General features: G+C 36.6%; 1 protein-coding gene and 1 long non-coding RNA gene across 2 annotated transcripts; one reads left to right on the plus strand and one right to left on the minus strand.

Annotated features, from left to right (window-relative positions):
* Positions 1-313: 313 nt before the first annotated feature.
* On the minus strand, positions 314-7787 carry LOC112503079 (short stature homeobox protein 2-like). Its single transcript, XM_025107144.1, has 3 exons — positions 7630-7787; positions 2237-2324; positions 314-460 (listed from the first exon to the last, which is right to left on the minus strand). The coding sequence occupies exons 1-3, from the start codon at positions 7785-7787 to the stop codon at positions 314-316; spliced, it is 393 nt and encodes a 130-aa protein (XP_024962912.1).
* Positions 7788-15332: 7545 nt separating this feature from the next.
* Positions 15333-19231, plus strand: LOC112503082. The gene is made up of 4 exons (XR_003067845.1): positions 15333-15742; positions 16058-16119; positions 16524-16611; positions 19108-19231. It is a non-coding gene; the product is annotated as an uncharacterized LOC112503082 (long non-coding RNA).
* Positions 19232-19326: the final 95 nt, after the last annotated feature.

A 19326-nucleotide genomic window follows, 5' to 3' on the forward strand; every position in this document is an offset into this window, starting at 1 on the left:
CATACAAAACTTCCCTTCACTAATTATGATAGTAATCATATTCCTCGTCCAACCCTATTCTATTTTCTTTTCTTTTAGTTAAAATTTTCGCACGGGTAGCGATATTGTGGCCATACTTTATAAGATAACGATTTGAGTACATATTTTCTATCATGCACCATCCCTATTTCATCCCAGTCTAAGTCAACTTGGGTTTCTATGCATCATCTAAAAATTTCCTTCATTTGTGTAACTTGAAAAAGACATTTGTATATTATTTTAGTCGAGAATGTTCTTGTCTTGATTTTTAGTTCTTGGTTTAAGCGTCCATTATTCATCTTTGCAAATCTTGTTCTTCTCTAGGTATGCCTTCCTCTTCTTCATCTTCTTTTATGTCATTATCAATAGGTAGATTATTTTTTACGCGTTCTCTTTCAATTTCGGCTAACTCGAGGTCGAAATCTGTGTCGGAATCAACCATCTAAAAGGAGATACAAATATGAAATTATTAAACTCTTATACATATCGGATGATGTATATATGTTTAAACGTATGTGTTTGTGAATGTATATATAGTATATATGTGTTATATGGGGCTTTATTCGGTTTTATTGGAGCATAATCCATTTAATTGGGTTTTGTTTGGTTTTATTGGGCCTTAATTTATTTACCGGACTTTATTGTGTTTTTTTTTAAGGGTGTCCGGGCCAAAGCCCGACTAATCCCCGGCAAATTTGGAGGCTAAACATGGCCCCACTTAAATGTCGCCAACACTCCCCTCCCAGGGCTCGAACTTGGGTTCATGACTATGTCATGCCCAAGCCTTTACCACTAGGCTAATGAGCTTTATTCAGTTTTATTGGACTTTATTCGGTTTTATTGGGTCTAATGGACTTTATTCGGTTTTATTAATTAATTTTTGTAATATTCTAATAAATAATAAATAATTGAAAATTTAATAATCAATAATCAAAAATTAATAATTAATTAAAATTGTAGTTATTAAATATAAAAAATCAGCGAGGGAATCTGTTTTTGGCCAGATCTCTTGCTGATCCCTCGCAAATCAGCGAGAGATTGACCAAAAAACTCATTCCCTCACTGACCCCCGAGGGATTTTTTCCCTCGCTGATACATTGTTATTCTAGTAGTATATAAGTTTTTTAGGACACTTTTGATATAAAGCGTACCATTATCAACTTTATAGGACACTATTTGAAAAACTGTCATATAAAAACAAGTGTCTTATAAAAAATTGAGTTATAGGACAGTTTTTCAAATAGTGTCCTATAAAGTTGTTATGAGACGTTTTATATTAAAAGTGTCCTAAAAAACTTATTACAACGCCAAAAAAAATATCATATAAACTTATTACAACACCTTTAGATCGAACATTTTAATTTTTTGGTCCTATAAACAAGGCCTATAAAGAGGTCTATTAGGACGCTTAGAAATTGGAAGCGTCCTATAAACCCAATTTTGTTGTAATGCACGAAACTATTTCCACAAATAATGAAACAATGGAACGTCATAGAATTATCTACATCAGCTTGTAATTCAAGCACAAACGGTTGGTCCTATGGATTATTATGTTCTGAATAAAAAATGTGTCGCCTTTTGTGCACAACCTTGTGATACATGGACATAACTTCACGCCCAATTGAGCCTTTTTGGACATCATTATGCAAATCATCCATTATTTGTAAAAACTAATGAATAGTAATTCAAACATTAGCCAAAACAATCATATAAAAGCAAATACAAATATGCATTCATAAATATGCGTTCATTGAATGATAATTGCTTTGTATAATGCACAATCTTGAGATTTAAACTTAAGAATTTTATGCTACCATGACATTGTTTTAACCACAACAAACATGATATTTCAGTTGTATATTTTTGGTGTTTTATCAAAGGAATTCTGACGGTCAAATTTACTGAAGGATTTCTGACAATTAATATAAGATCACGAACAAAAGAAAACATCGATAGATTTTTCTACGGGTCTAATTACTAAGGATTTCCTTTGGAAGTTGTCGGTAATATTTGTTTTTTGAATAATTCAAAATACTTCGTATTTTTTATAGAAATCTGGATTTTTTTGTATATAATGAATTAATGAATAAAATAAAAGTTGTAAAAGTCTACCATAATGTTCTGATTAAAATACAAAGTGTTTCAATCAAAATACACCAACTAACCAGAAGGGGGAGAAAGGGGCCTGATCTATAAATCAGCCTCGAAGGACTACAACCTCATCTGAAGAGTCGACCTCCTCGCTACAACGTCCCGCTCTACATGCTCCACCTCCACCTCCACCTCCACCTCCACCTCCACCTCGGCTGCATGTGTTGCATTCACATACATTCATATATGCAATTGATCAATTCATATACACAATCATACATTCTATATAATTAGTTCAGACACTACATATAATAGGCCTGTAAACAAACCGAAAGCTCAGCGAACCGTTTGGCGGGAAGTTCGTTTATATTTATTTATTTAATTAATGAACGGACATAAACATATTTTTTGTTCATTTAGTTAAATGAATGAACATGAACATTTTCGTTCATTTATGTTCGTGAACATTTTGTTCATTTATGTTTGTTAATGTTCCTTTACATTTGCTTATGATCGTTTACGTTTGTTTAAATATATATATATATATATATATATATATATATCATAACATTAATATGTAAAATAATTAATTAATTTAAATTCTAGGAATTCTTTTTTGTCCGTTCTAAGTTACTCGTTTGTTTCATTTTGTTATATTATTTTTAGGAGCGAAATTATGAGTAATGGCGGCTGCTTTTTGTTCATTTGTGTTTGTTTGTTTATGTTCTTTTATGTTAGTTCATTTATGTTTTTTCAGTTAGCATCTTAACAAACGAATATAAACAAACAAGAACAAAGATATTTTCTTAATGAATGAACATGAAGACAAAAAAATTCGTTCATTTACCATTCGTGTTTGTTCATTTGTTCGATTAAGTTAAATGAACGAATAGGGAAAATCCTCCGTTCGTGTTTGTTCAGTTCGTTTACAGGCCTATACATTCATACACTTTTCATACCATACAATACTACATATATACATACACATGTACATCTAGACATTGTATGCAATAGATTCATGCATTATTTATAACTATATCTATTCTATTTTATAAAGCATATTAGAAAAAGTCTAAAAAAAACCTATAAAACATATGGTTAGTGCTTTTTTATGCATAATTTTTACAAATCTCTTAACTACAATCTTATAAGCTTGATATACAACTTATAATGCTACACTAAGAATTTGGGTTCCAATACCATCACTCCTCTCTCTCATACGATTGTCTTTCCAAGACAATCGCTCTGATCGCTCCTATCATATTTCATCCCCAAATTGATGATTCTCAGACTACTTTCCCAAGATGATGATTGAATTTCCTAATATCTATACGGTTAGGGTTTTATGTTCAATGCTTTCTTTGTCATGATTTCATTCTCCAAAGAATGAGAACCCAAATATAGTCTTCTACACCAAATTAACCAAAGATGCTCTGATACCACTTATTGTGAAACGTAAAGGAGACAATGCTAACTTAATCCCAAATTAGAGTGTTGTTAGTGTACAAGACAAAATTACCAAAACATACAAATATGATGTTTTTTCAACTAAATATGCATCCAACACAAAGTAAAGAGATAGAGTTAGAATACAACACCAAGATTTAAGTGGAAACCCAAATCAAGAGAAAACCACGAGTGTAGGAGACCACCAAGAGAAATCCACTAGTGAAAGATGAAGATTCCAATGCTCTTGAAGGAGAAGAATCACAACTATGGTGAGTGTGTGTATTTGAAGATAAAATGATAAAATGTCTAATGTCTAAACATGTTCTTCAGTTGGGAATTTATGCTAAAAGCTCTAGCTATTTTGAGAAAAACACTCAAAAGAGAGAAATGAAGTGTAACCTTGAAGAACTCGTTTTGGTGAAAGTTGTAGATGCCAAAGATGAGTCTTCTAAGCAAAATTAATTTGATTTTCATGACCCAAGGAGAGGGATTTCAAAAGAGACACAATCTCTTAAAACAGGAAAAGAAATCTGCTAAAAAAATCACTTTTGAGAAGCTATGAACAATGCTCGTGCCCATTCGCTTAAAAGCCTCGCTCCATGAGCACCTCCCCAAACACTTTATGCCTTCAAAATGCATGTTTGGCGCGGCCGCGAGAAAATAAGTTGGGTGCCCATGAGCAGACCAAAACTTTGAGTCACCATTTAACAAGTTTTTAAAGAGAAATGGTTGAAAGAATTAGAGAATTTTATTGTGCAATCAATGTATTTAGCATGTTCATTTTATAGGGTAAAGGTGTTTGATGAAATGACTAAAAGAAATATTTGTTTGGATGTTGAAGGTTTAAAATAAGAAATTAAGTTGAAAATGCAAAAAGAAATTGACAGTGGAGGAATTGTGATATTAGGTGTATTCCCGAGATCCATTAATGGTGTTTTACTGCCTTCACTCTAATCTATACACATACATAAAGAGAGAAAGGAGAAAGGAGAAAGGAAAAAACCGTATAGGAGAATGAGGAACACAAGTTACTTTCTTTGGGTATAATTGTGTCGACGTCACCCCAATCTATAGGTAGACTCTGGACCAGTAAAAATAGATGGTTAGAGTATATGGATATTTGTTTGTCTTGAACACTCTTTAAATATGGAAATAATAATCAAATTTATTCATGTGCTTGTATTAAAATTAATAATCATAATTTTAAAAATGAGATCAAGTTGGCAAGACATGGGTAATTTCAATGCGAGTTGGTTTCGAGTAAGAATAACAGTTATCAGAAGAATAAGAAGGGATCTCTACCTTGGATCAATCCTAATTGAAGATCAATTAAAATCACCCTTCTCATCTAATTCATGAGTTATTTTGGGACTTATTCTGAACCATTGGATCATCACTAATTAAAAGTGATCAAGGGTCCAAATTCCTTCTTACACTTCTAACCTAACCTTTATTCTCACATGATCCTTCGTATTTTCACTTCAAAGTCATGTTTTCAAGTTCAAAATTTGTTTCCAACGGATCCATATATGTTTGAACGATTCGTAAATGTTCAGTATTATATTGTGTATATGAAATCTGACATTGACACATACGAAAAATATGTTTTCATCATCGTAACATCATTTTCCTTTCTACCTATTTTCAGAGTATATACTAAATGTACCCAACTATGTATTTTATTTAGTAAAAATATATTTGTTATATGTATTCTTGTTTATATTCATTTGAGTTTTACTATCTCCTTGTACTACGTAGGTGCGTTTTGCATGGATAAGACAACTAGTATAGATACATTCATATAATATTGTTGGTCACGGTTCCAGCATCTTCCTAAATCAAAACGTGGCGCTGGCTGCTACGCTTTAAGGGAAATAAGGTTGTGCCTTCACCAAGGCAATTGCTTTTGGTGTAGTGGGTAAGSGCTTGATCCTAACAATTGGTATCAGAGCAGGTCATGGGTTCGAATCCCATGGTGTGCATAATATGCAAGGAGTGCATAATTATGAGAAAGGCATGTTGCACGGCCATTGACTTCTAACGAAGCTCTTATTAGTACCGGCAGATGCTGGGGGGGATTCTTGGTCACGGTTCCAGCATCTTCCTAAATCAAAACATGGCGCTGACTACTACGCTTTAAGGGAAATAAGGTTGCGCCTTCACCAAGGCAATTGCTTTTGGTGTAGTGGGTAAGTGCTTGATCCTAACAAATACAATTGATTCTCTTAACATACATATTTACAAGGGATTAATTAAAGGCATATTAAACACTGTAAAAGCACATTTGAACCAATAATGCCTGTAAGGACCTATTAGGGCCTAAGTGCCCATTAAATCCTAATAAAGCACAGTACCACATAAAAGACCAATTGTCAAATGAAATATAATGTCATTAGAACATATTAGATTCAATTAAGTACAAAAAATGCAACTAATTACCGACCCATATTTACCCGTACACCAAAACACTCGATAAAAAGTGGGAAATAGTCTAAAAACTTATTGTAAGTTATTATATGCACACGACACGTGTCATACAGGGATACTGCTAGGGAGTATGTAAACCTGTAGGGTCATACATAGAAAATACGTGTTGAAACCCCGATTAAATCAAGTTTATTATGGATATAATTTGATTTATAGTCCATCTATTATTCCGACTATATAGATAAGTGTTGGGTCATTGACTAACATCTTCCTAAATTGAAACGTGGCGACGACTGTTACGCTATAAGAAAATAAGGTGTGCCTTCTCCATCAGCAATTGTTTTTCGCATAGTGGTAAGCGTTTGAATCCTAACATGTGGTATCATAGAAGGTCATCGGTTTGAATCCCATGAGGTGCATAATAATGCCAAAGGCATGTTGTGCAACCATTGTCTTCTAACGAAGATGTTTTTAGTGCTAGCAGATGCTAGGGGAATTGTTGGGTCATTAACCAGGATCTTCCTAAATCAAAACATGACGCTGACTGCTATTGTATAAGGAAACAAGTTGTACCTTCTCCATCAGCAGTTGCTTTTGGTGTAGTGTTAAGCGCTTGGATCCTAACAATAAGAAGCTAGGCTAAATCAAATTCCAACTGATTGAATCTTTAAGAATTTAGCCTCTCTGAAAATACAGAAAAGAAACATTTTTTTTTTCTGTAATACACATATAGATCTAGGGTTCTTGGGATAGCACCCGTAGGAGTTATCAGCATGTTCGTGTGTGAATCATTTGTAGAGAAACCTGCTTTGGGTTCTGAATGCTCAGATGATACATACTCCTAATATATAAAGGTATAATTCTAAACACCTATGGTGTGGTTTTAGTAAATGTCTCATTGGATTTGGCTTTGGGTTTTTATCTTAAAAAAAGCTTTCTGATTTTTATTTGTAACCAAGTTTTAATTTTCTACTGCGTTTACGGTTACAAAGTGTATTAAATTCAACGGTAATATCGGAGCCACTTTCAACATTTAATTTAATTAAAAGGGAACTATAAATTTAGATGACAAATAAATTAATTGGATCCTAAATCTAATTGGACCATGTTGTGATTGGCAATCAAGGTTATATCCCAATGTAAGTTTGACTGTGAGAAGGAGTTTTTAAGCCTATTATCATCGTTTTCTCAAAGAAGGCCTTGGCCTCCTAAAAGCATGGTGATATTCCCGTCTGCTCTCACAGCCCTGGGCCACGACCAAGACTGTTGGGGGCTGGTCTCAACTTATGGCTATTGGTTTTGCCCGACCAGTTGCTGACTCTTGCTGGTAATTTTTACTCCTGTAGAGATATTGGTGGGTTGCTGCCCTATCAAGTTTGAATCTAGTCGGACCGCCACCATAAAGCCACGAGATTGCCACCTGCAGCGGCCAGCATCATGGGCATTTCATTTGGTCGCTGGCCACTGCAGATTTTCTTCGTTATTCAAGTGTCTGCAGCCTTCATTTTTGTTTATGTTTTAGTTTCTCCGATGATGATGGCCAAAAAAGTCGTCGGCTTTCCCTAGAACTCGCTAGCTGCTGTTGTTTCTTTTTCTGCCCGGACCTCTTGAGACCATGGCTTCGGCGTGGATGTTACTGATTACCGGGTGCCTTCTGGCTTGGGTCGATCAGCTGCTGCTGACTTTTGGTCCACCACACCACTGCTCCAAAAGGTTGGCGTTTGGTTTTGTTCCACGACACCACAGCTGGCCACCTTGACAAAATCGATAATCAAAGAAGGGTTTTTCATTCTTTCATTCATGCTTTCAAATCAGAATACACGGAGGCTATATATAATAGCAAAAGAGATGAACGAGGAAACAAAAAAAACCACAAAGATAGGAGATATGCACGGAAGGGAAAAAGGAAAGTAATCTAATCCTAATCCTCTAATCCCAATACTCCCCCTCAAGTTGGAGCGTGTAAGTTTCGAGCGCCCAACTTGTCGAGGAGAAACTGTAATTGTTGCGTCCCTAAGCCTTTGGTGAGAAGATCAGCAATTTGTAGTTTAGTGTTAACAGAACGTGGAACAATTTCTTTGGTGTCAACTCGCTCACGAACAAAAAAACAATCCATCTCCACATGTTTTGTCCGTTCGTGGAAAACGGGATTGGTAGCTATATGACGAGCAACTTGGTTATCGCAGAAAAGAGGAGTAGGTCCAGTAGTATTTTTATCCAACTCTTTCAGCAGCCATCTAACCCATAAAACTTCACTAACTGTTGACGCCATGGATCGGTATTCAGCTTCAGCTGAAGAACGGGAAACCACAGATTGCTTCTTTGTTTTCCAAGAGATAGGTGCACCTCCAAATAATAGCACGTAACATGTTCTAGATCGTCGAGTAAGAGGACACCCTAACCAATCAGAGTCACAATATGCCAAGAGATCACCACCACCTTCTCGTGGACGAAGGACTCCTTGACCTGGAGTGGCTTTTAGGTACCGAAGCACTCGGACAACTGCATTCATATGAGATTGTCGCGAATCTGCGACAAATTGACTTAAAAGATTTACCGCGTAGGCTACGTCTGGTCTGGTTGCCTGCAGATAGAGTAATCTCCTAACTATTCTTCGATATTGACTAGCATCAACCTTCGGCTCCTTTTCAGCCTTGTCTAGTTTAAGGTTTTGTTCAATGGGAAATGAACTAGGCCGACACCCTTGCATACCACAATCATCAAGTATATCAAGGATGTACTTCCGTTGACTCAACACTAAGCCTTCTAGGACACGAGTAACCTCTATCCCACAGAAATATTTGAGATTTCCAAGGTCTTTGATGCTGAATCGTTTGTTAAGTTCTTCTTTCGTTTCTTGTATTTTGTTGGTTTCATTCCCCACGATGATGACATCATCGACGTAAATGAGAGCTGCTATAAAGACATTTTCCTGTCGTAATATGAACAGCGAATGATCTGCGTTTGACTGTTTAAACCGTAGCTCGAGAAGGGCATTGGTAAATTTCTTATACCAATTTTGAGAAGCTTGTTTCAAGCCATACAATGACTTTCTGAGCCTACATACTTTTGTTTCTCCTTCTTTAGCAAATCCTTGAGGGATCTTCATATAMACTTCTTCGTTTAAGTCACCATGCAAGAAAGCATTATTGACGTCTAGTTGTTGTATGGACCAATTTCTTTTGATAGCGACTGCAAGCAAAGTGTGTACAGTGACAGGTTTAGCAACTGGAGCGAAGATATCATGATAATCCACGCCCTCTAGTTGCGTGAAACCTTTTGCAACCAGACGTGCTTTGAACCTCTCTACTTCTCCATTTGGTTTGTATTTTATTTTGTATACCCATTTTGAATCGATAGCGTGTTTGCCTTCTGGTAAGTCTTCAATGGTCCAGGTATCGTTTTCTTCGAGTGTCTTAACCTCTCTTTTCATGGCGTCTTTCCATTTCTCATCTTTGACTGCTTGATGGAAATATTTTGGCTCATTGATAGAATCGATGGCAGCTAAGAAAACTTTGTGAGAGTTAGAGAAATTATTATAAGAAACATAGTTTGTTAAGGGGTATACCGTGGAAGAGCTTTCAGTTGGCGGGGTGCGCATAAAGTCGATCGAATGGGGCAGCTGAATGATATAATCTTGCAAGTGACGTGACTATGTTCTGGTTCGTTGAGGTCATGAGTATTCAGCGGTTTGATCGTTGTCGTTGTGACTGATGGGGCTATGCTTAGTTTCCACTTCATGCATGTGTTGAGCCTTGTTGTCATGCAAAAAATCAGAATCATCACTTGACGGAGTATATTGATTTTTGACTGAGTCTAACCCACGTTCCTCATCATTGGGAACCTCATAAGGCACGATTTCATCAAAACAATCACCTCCACTTGCCTCGCTTTCAGTTTCGGTGAAAGAGAATTTTGTTTCATGATATCTCACGTCTCTAGATACCGCCATTCTTCTCTTCTCAATGTCATATATTTTATAACCCTTTGTACCGGTTGGATATCCCAAGAAAATCCCTGGTCTCCCCCTCATTTCAAATTTGTCACCTTTGGTTTCTGTGTTTCTGTAGTAAGCTAGACAACCGAAAACCTTCATGAAGTCGTAGTCGGACTTTTGACCAAAAACGATTTCATATGGGGTTATGTTTTCAATCACACAATATGGCAATCGATTAATGATATAGGTGGCAGTCAAGACACACTCACCCCAAAAGCGTTTAGGAAGGTTTGCTTGAAACCTTAAGGCTCGTGTCGTCTCATGGAGGTGTCAATGCTTTCGCTCAACGACTCCGTTCTGTTGAGGCGTRTGTGGACAGGAKGTCTCAAGTTTGATCCYCTCTTCATTATAGAAGTTCAGCATGTCGTTCGAGGTAAACTCGCCGCCATTGTCGCACCTGATCTTCTTAATGTTTTTGTCAAATTGATTCTTTATCATTTTGTGGAAATTCATCAGTAGTTTGCTAGCTTCATGTTTAAACTTCAACAGAAAAACCCAAACAGCTCTACTGAAATCGTCAACTATAGTAAAAAAAATAACCAGCTCCTGATAAAGGAGTACGGTATTTACCCCAAATGTCACAATGCAATAACTCAAAAGAACCACTAGTTTTAATTTCACTATTTGAAAAGGGAAGCCTTGTGTGCTTGGCTTTAGAACAAGAATCACATTGTTCATTAAAAGAAAAACTACCAAGAGACTCGATTTTGGCAAGCTTTTCGTTTGAAGCGTGACCTAGCCTTTTGTGCCAAATGTCACCCGTCGTCATCATCGCGTTTCTAGACTTCTCAAGGACTCCCATTCGGTACAGACCCCTCTTGCATTCACCCGCACCAATCAAGCTCTACGTGTACAGCTTCTGCATAACACAAAAGTCAGGAAAGAAGGTTACTGCACATTGAAGATCTTTACATATTTGACTTACTGACAGGAGATTGCAAGTGAATTTAGGTATGTGAAGGACACCATTGAGTTTAGTACCACCAGGCAAAGAAAAACTTCCTTTTCCCTCAACTTGGATAGCATCACCATTAGGATTAAGAACAAGATTTTCAAAATGAGCTTTGGTTATGTTTTCAAGAATGCCATCGTCGTGGGTGATGTGCTCGGTTGATCCCGAGTCCACAACCCAATCATTGTTAACATCCCTTTTACCTGTCATGTAAGCTGTCGGCTTGATCCCGTCCTTATTCGTACCTTCCTTATCTTCAAAGTGCTTCAAAAAGGTCTTGTATTGGTCGGCACTCAGGCCTAGAATGGGACTCAATTCCACGTCAACACAGGCAACTTTTGGCTTCGATTTCGTTCGCTTTTTGTTTCCCGGCCACCACTCGGGATATCCTATCCTTTTGAAACAACCCTCTTTGGAGTGACTGTCCTTTCCACATAAAGTACAGTTTTAAACGATCTCTCCTTTCTTCGCATCGGTGGGCCCTGTTTTGTCACGTTGCTGGTTTGGAGTGCTTTCACGTCGGACTGGCATGGTGGTCTTGAAGGCCGCTGCCTCCACTGAAGGTCTCTTGTCACTAGAAATAGCTCTTTGCCGCTCGTCCTCCGCAATAAGGTGGTAAGCGTTCCCTAGATTAGGAATCGGATTTGTAGCCAAAATCTGGGTCCTAATGACGGAGAATTCGTTATCAAGACCCATGAGGAATTCGTACAATTTTTCTTTGTCTTTCAGTTGACTTAGGCTTTTGGTGACGTCACACTTGCATCCACTGCATGTGCAGCGGGGTAAGAGCAATGCAACTTGCATCTCGTCCTATATGGCTCGGAGCTTGGTGTAGTATGTTGACACGGATGCCCCATTCTGGTGGGTAGATGCCAGCATTTGCTTGAGCTCGTAAGCACGAGGAGCACTCTCCTTTCCGAATCGTTCTTGAAGGTCCGCCCAAATTTCTGAAGCGGTATTAGCGTACTTTACGCTTCCTCTGATATCTCTTTCCATTGTCGTGATGAGCCAGCCCTTCACCATAGCATCACAACGCATCCACAACATGTAGTTGGCATGAGTCTTTTCGGGTTTCTCGATGGTGCCATCAACGAAGCCTACCTTGTTTTTGGCAAAGAGAAAATTCATCATCTCTTGCGACCAATCTGCATAATTGTTGTCGGTGAGATTATCGTTGACGTGCATCTGTTTCGGGTAATCGGATGCATGGATGTAGAACGGTGAGTTCGGATCCGGTGCATCATTCTTTTTGTTCGAGGACTTTGTGCCGCCGGTCATGTCTGTCGGCTATTTGAGACTTTTAGGGTTTGGAAGTAGTCCGCTCTGATACCATGACAAAATCGATAATCAAAGAAGGGTTTTTCATTCATTCATTCATGCTTTCAAATCAGAATACACGGAGGCTATATATAATAGCAAAAGAGATAAACGAGGAAACAAAAAAACCACAAAGATAGGAGATATGCACGGAAGGGAAAAAGGAAAGTAATCTAATCCTAATCCTCTAATCCCAATACACCTAACCAAGTGGGTGGCCGTATTTTGGTTGCCACCATTGAGCGGCTAGATGCTACACTTGGTTGCCACAGCCCTCATCTCGGGTGGCTTTTGATTTTTGGAAGGGTGGAACATCGTTGTAGGTTTTGAGTCGAGGCGGTGCCACAGATTATGTTACTTATATGGTGGTGCGGCTGGGCTGCGACCTTCGGCTGCTGCAGTGAGCCCAACATTGGCAAAATTATTTGTTGTTGCCAGTCTAATACAACTATTGCCGTTATTTCCTTTATCGGCTTCGGTTGTGGTGTGTAATTGGCCATTTAGGAGTCGGGTCATAAGCCGAAGTCTCTCCGTTGGTTGTTTATTTTGTGTTTGCATTTTATTTATTGTTGTATTGATTGCAAACGCTTTTAAATATACTCAAAGCATAAAATAAATTTTAAATCGGTAATTAAAGATAATATTTTAAAATTAATACGTTTATCAAATTCAAATCTATTAATTGGATTAGCTTTTAAAATAGAAGATTTTAAATTTAGATAAACAAAAAAATGTTTTAAAAGATAAAATGTTTTCTAAAATTCAAACATTCACAAAAGTAAACTACATCGTCCATTTAAGGTATTTTGTCAACACTTACAGATTTTGGTATGGCCAGAGTCTAGTCAATCATGCCGATTGTAGTATGACACAAGGCACCATAATAATGAGGTTTGAGTGAACAGAGCATTAACCATTCGCTTAAATAGTCGTGTATTTGGACGACTGATCTCAGTAAACCCTAAGTCAAGAATTTAGGTGGGATCATGATACCTTAATATGGTTGGTTTACTTGAAAATTTCATGGACAACACATTAACTATCTATGAGTATTTTTAGGGCGTTGAAATGGGATTGAACGTGCCAATTTCAGTATATGATATATTGGGTAGAATCCCACGGACACTTAAGAGTTATGTTGAATGTAATTGGATGTTGCTTACCTAAATAACTTATTTCAATAAACAACACATTAACCATTTATGAAAATTGGTGAAATATGGATCTTAGCTCAAATTAAAGTATTTTTGAGAAGTTAGTTATTTATTTTTAGATTTCAAAGTTACTAAAATTGAACTTAATTTTGTAGATGCCTGCTAACTTTTGAAACTTATCCCAATTTACATTGAGGTCAATCCTTGATAAAGAAAAATTGAACGGAACGAACTTCATTAAATAGTTTCGCTTCCTAAGGGTTATTCTTAGGCATGAAAAGAAGTTCCACGTTTTGAAAAACCTCCTCCAAACACTCTTGCTAAGGCTGCTTATGATAAGTAAGTCAATGACTTACTAAAAGTTGGTTGCATTATGTTAGCCTCTATGACTCCCGAGTTATTGCGGTATCATAAATACATGACTGCATGGATATGATATCTTCACTAAAGTCAATGTTCAGTGACAAACTAGGCAAGAAGGGTTTGATAGAATCAGGGCAATGCTTGCACGTAAAAATGGCTCGTAAGTTAGTACCCACGTTGAAAATGAATGGGTATATTAACCGATTGTCCTGTATTGGCTTCCCAAGGAAAAAGGAATTCACAATCAATTTGGTTCTCAATTCCCTACCTAAATCATATGGTCAGTTCATTTTATGATACAATAAGAAAGGTTTGGATAAAAATCTTACAGAGCTTTACGACTTGTTTAAAACTGTTGAGAGGAATATAAAATCCAAGTTGGATTTAACCAAACCAAAATAGTTTTTGACGATCACACCTAAAGGTGGTACAATCGAGAAAAGTAGGGTGGTTGTTAATGGAAAAGGAAAGGTTGGAAGTTCCAACAAAGATAAAGGCAAAAGAAAAATTCTTGAGGATGCAGTATGGTACAACTGCGACCACAAGGGGCACTGGAAGAAAAACTGCCTAAAAAGAAGCAAAAGGCTGTTGTCGGAACTTCATATATGTTTACCTTTAATTTGTTCACTTTGATCATGACTCTTGGGTACCGAGTATGATATTTATTTTGTACAATTCTACAGGGTCTAATAAGTGAGAAGATGAAACCAAACAAAGGATAGGCGATGAAGCTAAAGTAGCTGTTGTTGCATAGGGGCACATATTATATGAAGTTTCCAAGTGGTCTTACTTGAGCACTTAGCAAGTGTTTAAATGTACTTGAGAAAATAATACTACAGATGTAGTTTTATTTTCTCAAGTACGACAAACTGAATTTATGTTTACTTTCAGTAATAACACAATTTCAGTTTACCTTTACAATGTTTTGTATTTTGTGGACAAAACCACGTAATGGTATATATGAAATTAATAGTTGTAATTACAAATCAAAACAAATTAAGTGAGGCTTAAGTAGACCTACTTGTTAGTTATGACATATAAACAAGAAACACATAGCCAAACTCCAGGAAAACGAAGTGTTGGATTCAAGTGATGATTCATATGACACATGCGAGTCTTATTTAAAGATGAAGAAAGTTTTAAAAGGCAAACCTAAAAGAGCTACATAACTACTAGGAGCGAATCATACTTATGTATTATAAGACAACAACTTTAAAAACTTACTCGTTAATTTACCCGAATTGTACGGTATTTAAATGACAGGGTTAAATCCGCCAGATGACTTAACTCTTAATATATATATATATATACTACATATATAAGCATTTAGGTCATTATCATAAATACAAGTTCTTATGCATAAGTTACAACCATTTTATGCAAGATTTTCAAAAAACTCTTAATTGCAACTCATCACGCATGTGATACAAGTTTTTTATGCATTGAGTTTATTAGCCACGGTCAAACCTTGCTCTTTCTCTTCTCTTTTGTTCTTCTTCCTTTTCCAACTTCCTTTCCTCCTGATCATGAATCCTCAGGTGCGCCAAAACAAAATTGGTAAAGTCAGACCTTTGCTTTCTTCAATTGCTCCAACCTTTGCACATTCCAGCCCTAATTTCAGTCGTCTCACTTCCCTTGAACAAGAAGAACACCACATACTGCATCCGTCTTCGTCCCTCTCTCTCCCGTGCTCTCCTCCATCGTCCCTGCTCTCTCTGGTGCTCTCCTCATCCTGCTCTCCTCCGTCTTACCAGCATCGTCGTCTTCTTTCATCACAAAGTAGGTTTTCTTCATTTCAATTTTTCTACTCTATTCAATCATCTCCTGGTTCGATTCTTCAGCTTTGCTCTCATAAGCCAAGTTCAATTTTCAATGGGCTTCAGCCTAATTGTTTCTGTAACCCTTCTCTTTTTACCGATTCAGTAGCTTTAGGGACCCCTTCAATCGATCTCGGTGGTTCATTCTCTACTCAAGGTAACTGTAATGGTTTCTGTTTTCAAGGTATCGATATCTTGCTTGTGGTTTATCGATTCAGAGTGGGTTTCGACCCTAATGGCTTATGTATCAATTCTCAATGGGTTTCAACCCTGAAAGCTCATGTTTTTGTACCATAGGTTCTGGTCTTAAAGGTTTATGTATCGATTCTCAATGGGTTTCAAACTTGAAAGCTCTTTTTTTGTACCTTGCTTTTGCTTAACATATATTTTCTCTTGTTGCTTGCTTTTGTTTTCGATGTTTATGGCTTCAATTTTTTTTAACTTTCTTTTGATGTACTTGACACTCTTGCAGAGATCCAAGAATGCCATGATGCAGTAAGATAAGTAGAAAGGAAGCTTCTTGATTTTGCAAAGGTGTGAATTTTTTTAACTCTACAACCATGAGGCAATAGATAAGAAATTTGGAGTTTACCTAATTGTCCTGGATGGTTGATTTGTGGTGTCATGTTGATCTATTCCATGATTTTTCTACCATTCTACATGTGGGTACCACCACAGACAAAGCATTCATGACCTAATCATCCCCACAATATCACCACTAAGAAGGATCTTTGTTGAAAAGTTTGAAGTTCTTTTTAGAACACTTCACCTCTGTTTTTCCTTGATGTGATGTACATTTATCAAATGTTGAGTTATTTGCTGAACTAAATTGTATGACTCTGCCACCTAAGAGTTGCTATTTTGAGACACTAGACTTTAATTTATAGGCTTCTATGTTTTTCTTGATTAATGGGTTCTTTTTCTTCTATGTTTTGTAGGAGGAACATGATGGTTGAATCAGGAACCTGGAGAAAAGATTTTATTGTCGATGGTTTAGAAAGTTACCTGTCATATAACCTGCCAAAGGTGAAACCGTTATGATATTTATATATAGAACTCATAAGTCACAACCGTATTCTTAGGGTGCATTTCTTAGAACCATATGCTTGAGTCTTTGCACTATTCTACTGCACTTTTACTTGCATTATAATGATGTGGTATGTACCTCCTGTGGTGTCATGAGTATTTACTAACTTGAGGAACAAGTAGAACTGAGAAAAAAGAATTTGTTAGTGGCGTCAAAATCACATATATGTAACTGAGACCCACAACATTCTAGCAACCTAATGTCATGTAACACAGATATATTTTATGACCAGGTAACAGGTTTCAAGTTCCCTTCATGGGTTGCTACATTTCAAGTTCCCCTGTAAACTTTGCTGCAAAGAGGCAGATGTGTGTTCCAAGAAGTTGTCTTAGGCATGGTATGAGTCTTTCCACAAGAAATTACATGACTATTTGTGGAAGGCTAAGTGAGAACATTTGAGTGGTTTAGAGCTCTGGTGGAACACACATCTGCCTGTTTGCACCTATTAAATTTACACCAGAGCTCTAAACCACAGGCCCCTTAGATGGTAACAGCCTAAATCTAAATATAAATAGGACATGAAGACTATACAGAATATCAGGAATATTGTGCTGAGGGGTGCCTTTGAAGGAGCATTTGGCTGTTTGCTTATAACATATGCAACTGGCTATATATATAAATGTGTTTATATATAAATCTGTTTTTAGGTATAATCTATTTATATGTGTCTACACATAAATCCCTGCTTAACTAAACACATATTCAAAAATCCAGCATGTAAACAGGTTGCAATAACCCATATAAAAAATCCAGATTTCTTCATGGGTTTTCAAAATCTTGATCCTTCATTTATGTATGTGTTTGTATATATATATATATGTAGAGTACTTATTTGATGTGTATGTGTGTGTGTATATATACACACACACACACACTCTCTCTATTTGAGGCATATATATGTATGAGCTTTACTATGGTTACATAATAAATGTGCAAATTCTGTAGCTAACATGTTTTTAGCTAATCAGAGATATATGAGCTTTACTATGGTGGTTTGCAATGAGAAACTAACTACAATAATTTGAAATTTCAATATGCCTTATCGGGAGAGTGTTTATCACTTAGGGGGTGTTTATTGGAGGTATTAAGCAGTAAATAATGAGACTGAAAAATAAAAGAAGCTATTTGGTTTAGAATTTGATGCTATATTTGTTTCTTGACATATACAACAATGATCATCTACTTTATTTTGGGACTGCATTCTTGTTTGGTATAAGTTGCAAAATCAAGTTAATGTAAATTCTGCAAACAAGTTGTGAAGGGCTGTTTGGTTGTTATACCCCTGTGCCTGCTGCTGCTGCTGCTGCAATGAAAATACCCATGTGCCTGCCTGCTGCTGTCATTCCTACTTAAACACCCAACTGTTGCAAATCAATCTGTTTTGTGTTCTTCACTATTTTTCAAGCTTCAATTTTCAAGCTTCAATCTATTTTGTGTTCTTTACTATTATGCGTTCTCATGTTCCCAACAGGTGTTTAACACACTTGTGTTTGAAATGGACTTACATATGTGGCTGGTGCACCCCAATCTGTCTGTATAATCAAAATTGAGTGGTTTTTGTTAGTTACAAATTCAGGGAATGGTAGAAGAGTAGGCAAGGAGAGTTGATCTGGTTTGTTTTAGTACTACTTACTTAATTATTCAGCTAAATGCTATCTTTATATATTCAGCTAAATGTTATATTTATGTGATTTAAATTTTTACCAGATCTTCCTCAAGGTTGTTTGCACCTTATATCGTCTACTAAAGTTTCCTTTTTGGCTAAATCTAATGTTTCTTTTCGTAACTTAACAAAACCAAGAACGTGATATGGTGATTGGGGACGTGGCTATCCGGGAAAACAAGTCGAACTATGTCGACTTGATGGCAGGGAGGATGTGTGTAATCAAATAGGATGTCGAACTGTTTCTTCCTCAAGGTTGTTTGCAAAACGATTTGATGTGTATAATTTTGTTTGTTTTACTGTTTGTACATGTTGCTGTGGGTACAATGGATGGTATGAATATATACATACATACATATAAGATGGGCTACATGCTTTCCCTGTGCTTTTTGGTATGAATATATACATACATATCGGAATTTCCTCAAGACATTGCTTGTTTTCTTATTGGTTTAATCAAGTTAGTAGTTCTGTTAAATTTTAAGATGGGCGTTATTGTACTACGGAAATCATATATATCTCAACCAAATCATTCAACATTGAACCGTAGAGATGAAATTGTTTCTATTAGAGTCCCACATCTGCAGACTTGGAACTATTTATGCTCAATGTATGTTGGAACCTTATGTTTTCTCTCAAGGGTTCTTTTTGGAAAGTAATTTGACGGGGTTTCACATATTTTCATAGTATAAGAAAGCAATGAGAAGATGCTTATTGTTGGGAGTTTATAGTAATAACAAGGTTTTTATGATGGCATGGCATGGCATGGCAGGGAGGAAGCTGGTGGGAGRAAGTTTGATTGGAGGGATAAAGGAGACACAAGAGATGATAGATTTTGCAGCAAAACACAATATCACAGCCGCAATCGWGCTCATTYCRATAGACTATATCAACACRGCCATGGAGCRTCTAGCAAAARCTGATGTMCGTTATCGTTTTGTTATCGATGTCGTTAACACATTGAAATAAATTTCAACTCCTTATAAGTCTG

Source organism: Cynara cardunculus, unplaced genomic scaffold (assembly GCF_001531365.2).
Source record: "Cynara cardunculus var. scolymus isolate 2C unplaced genomic scaffold, CcrdV1 Un_Scaffold_2501, whole genome shotgun sequence".
Taxonomy (NCBI): domain Eukaryota; kingdom Viridiplantae; phylum Streptophyta; class Magnoliopsida; order Asterales; family Asteraceae; genus Cynara; species Cynara cardunculus.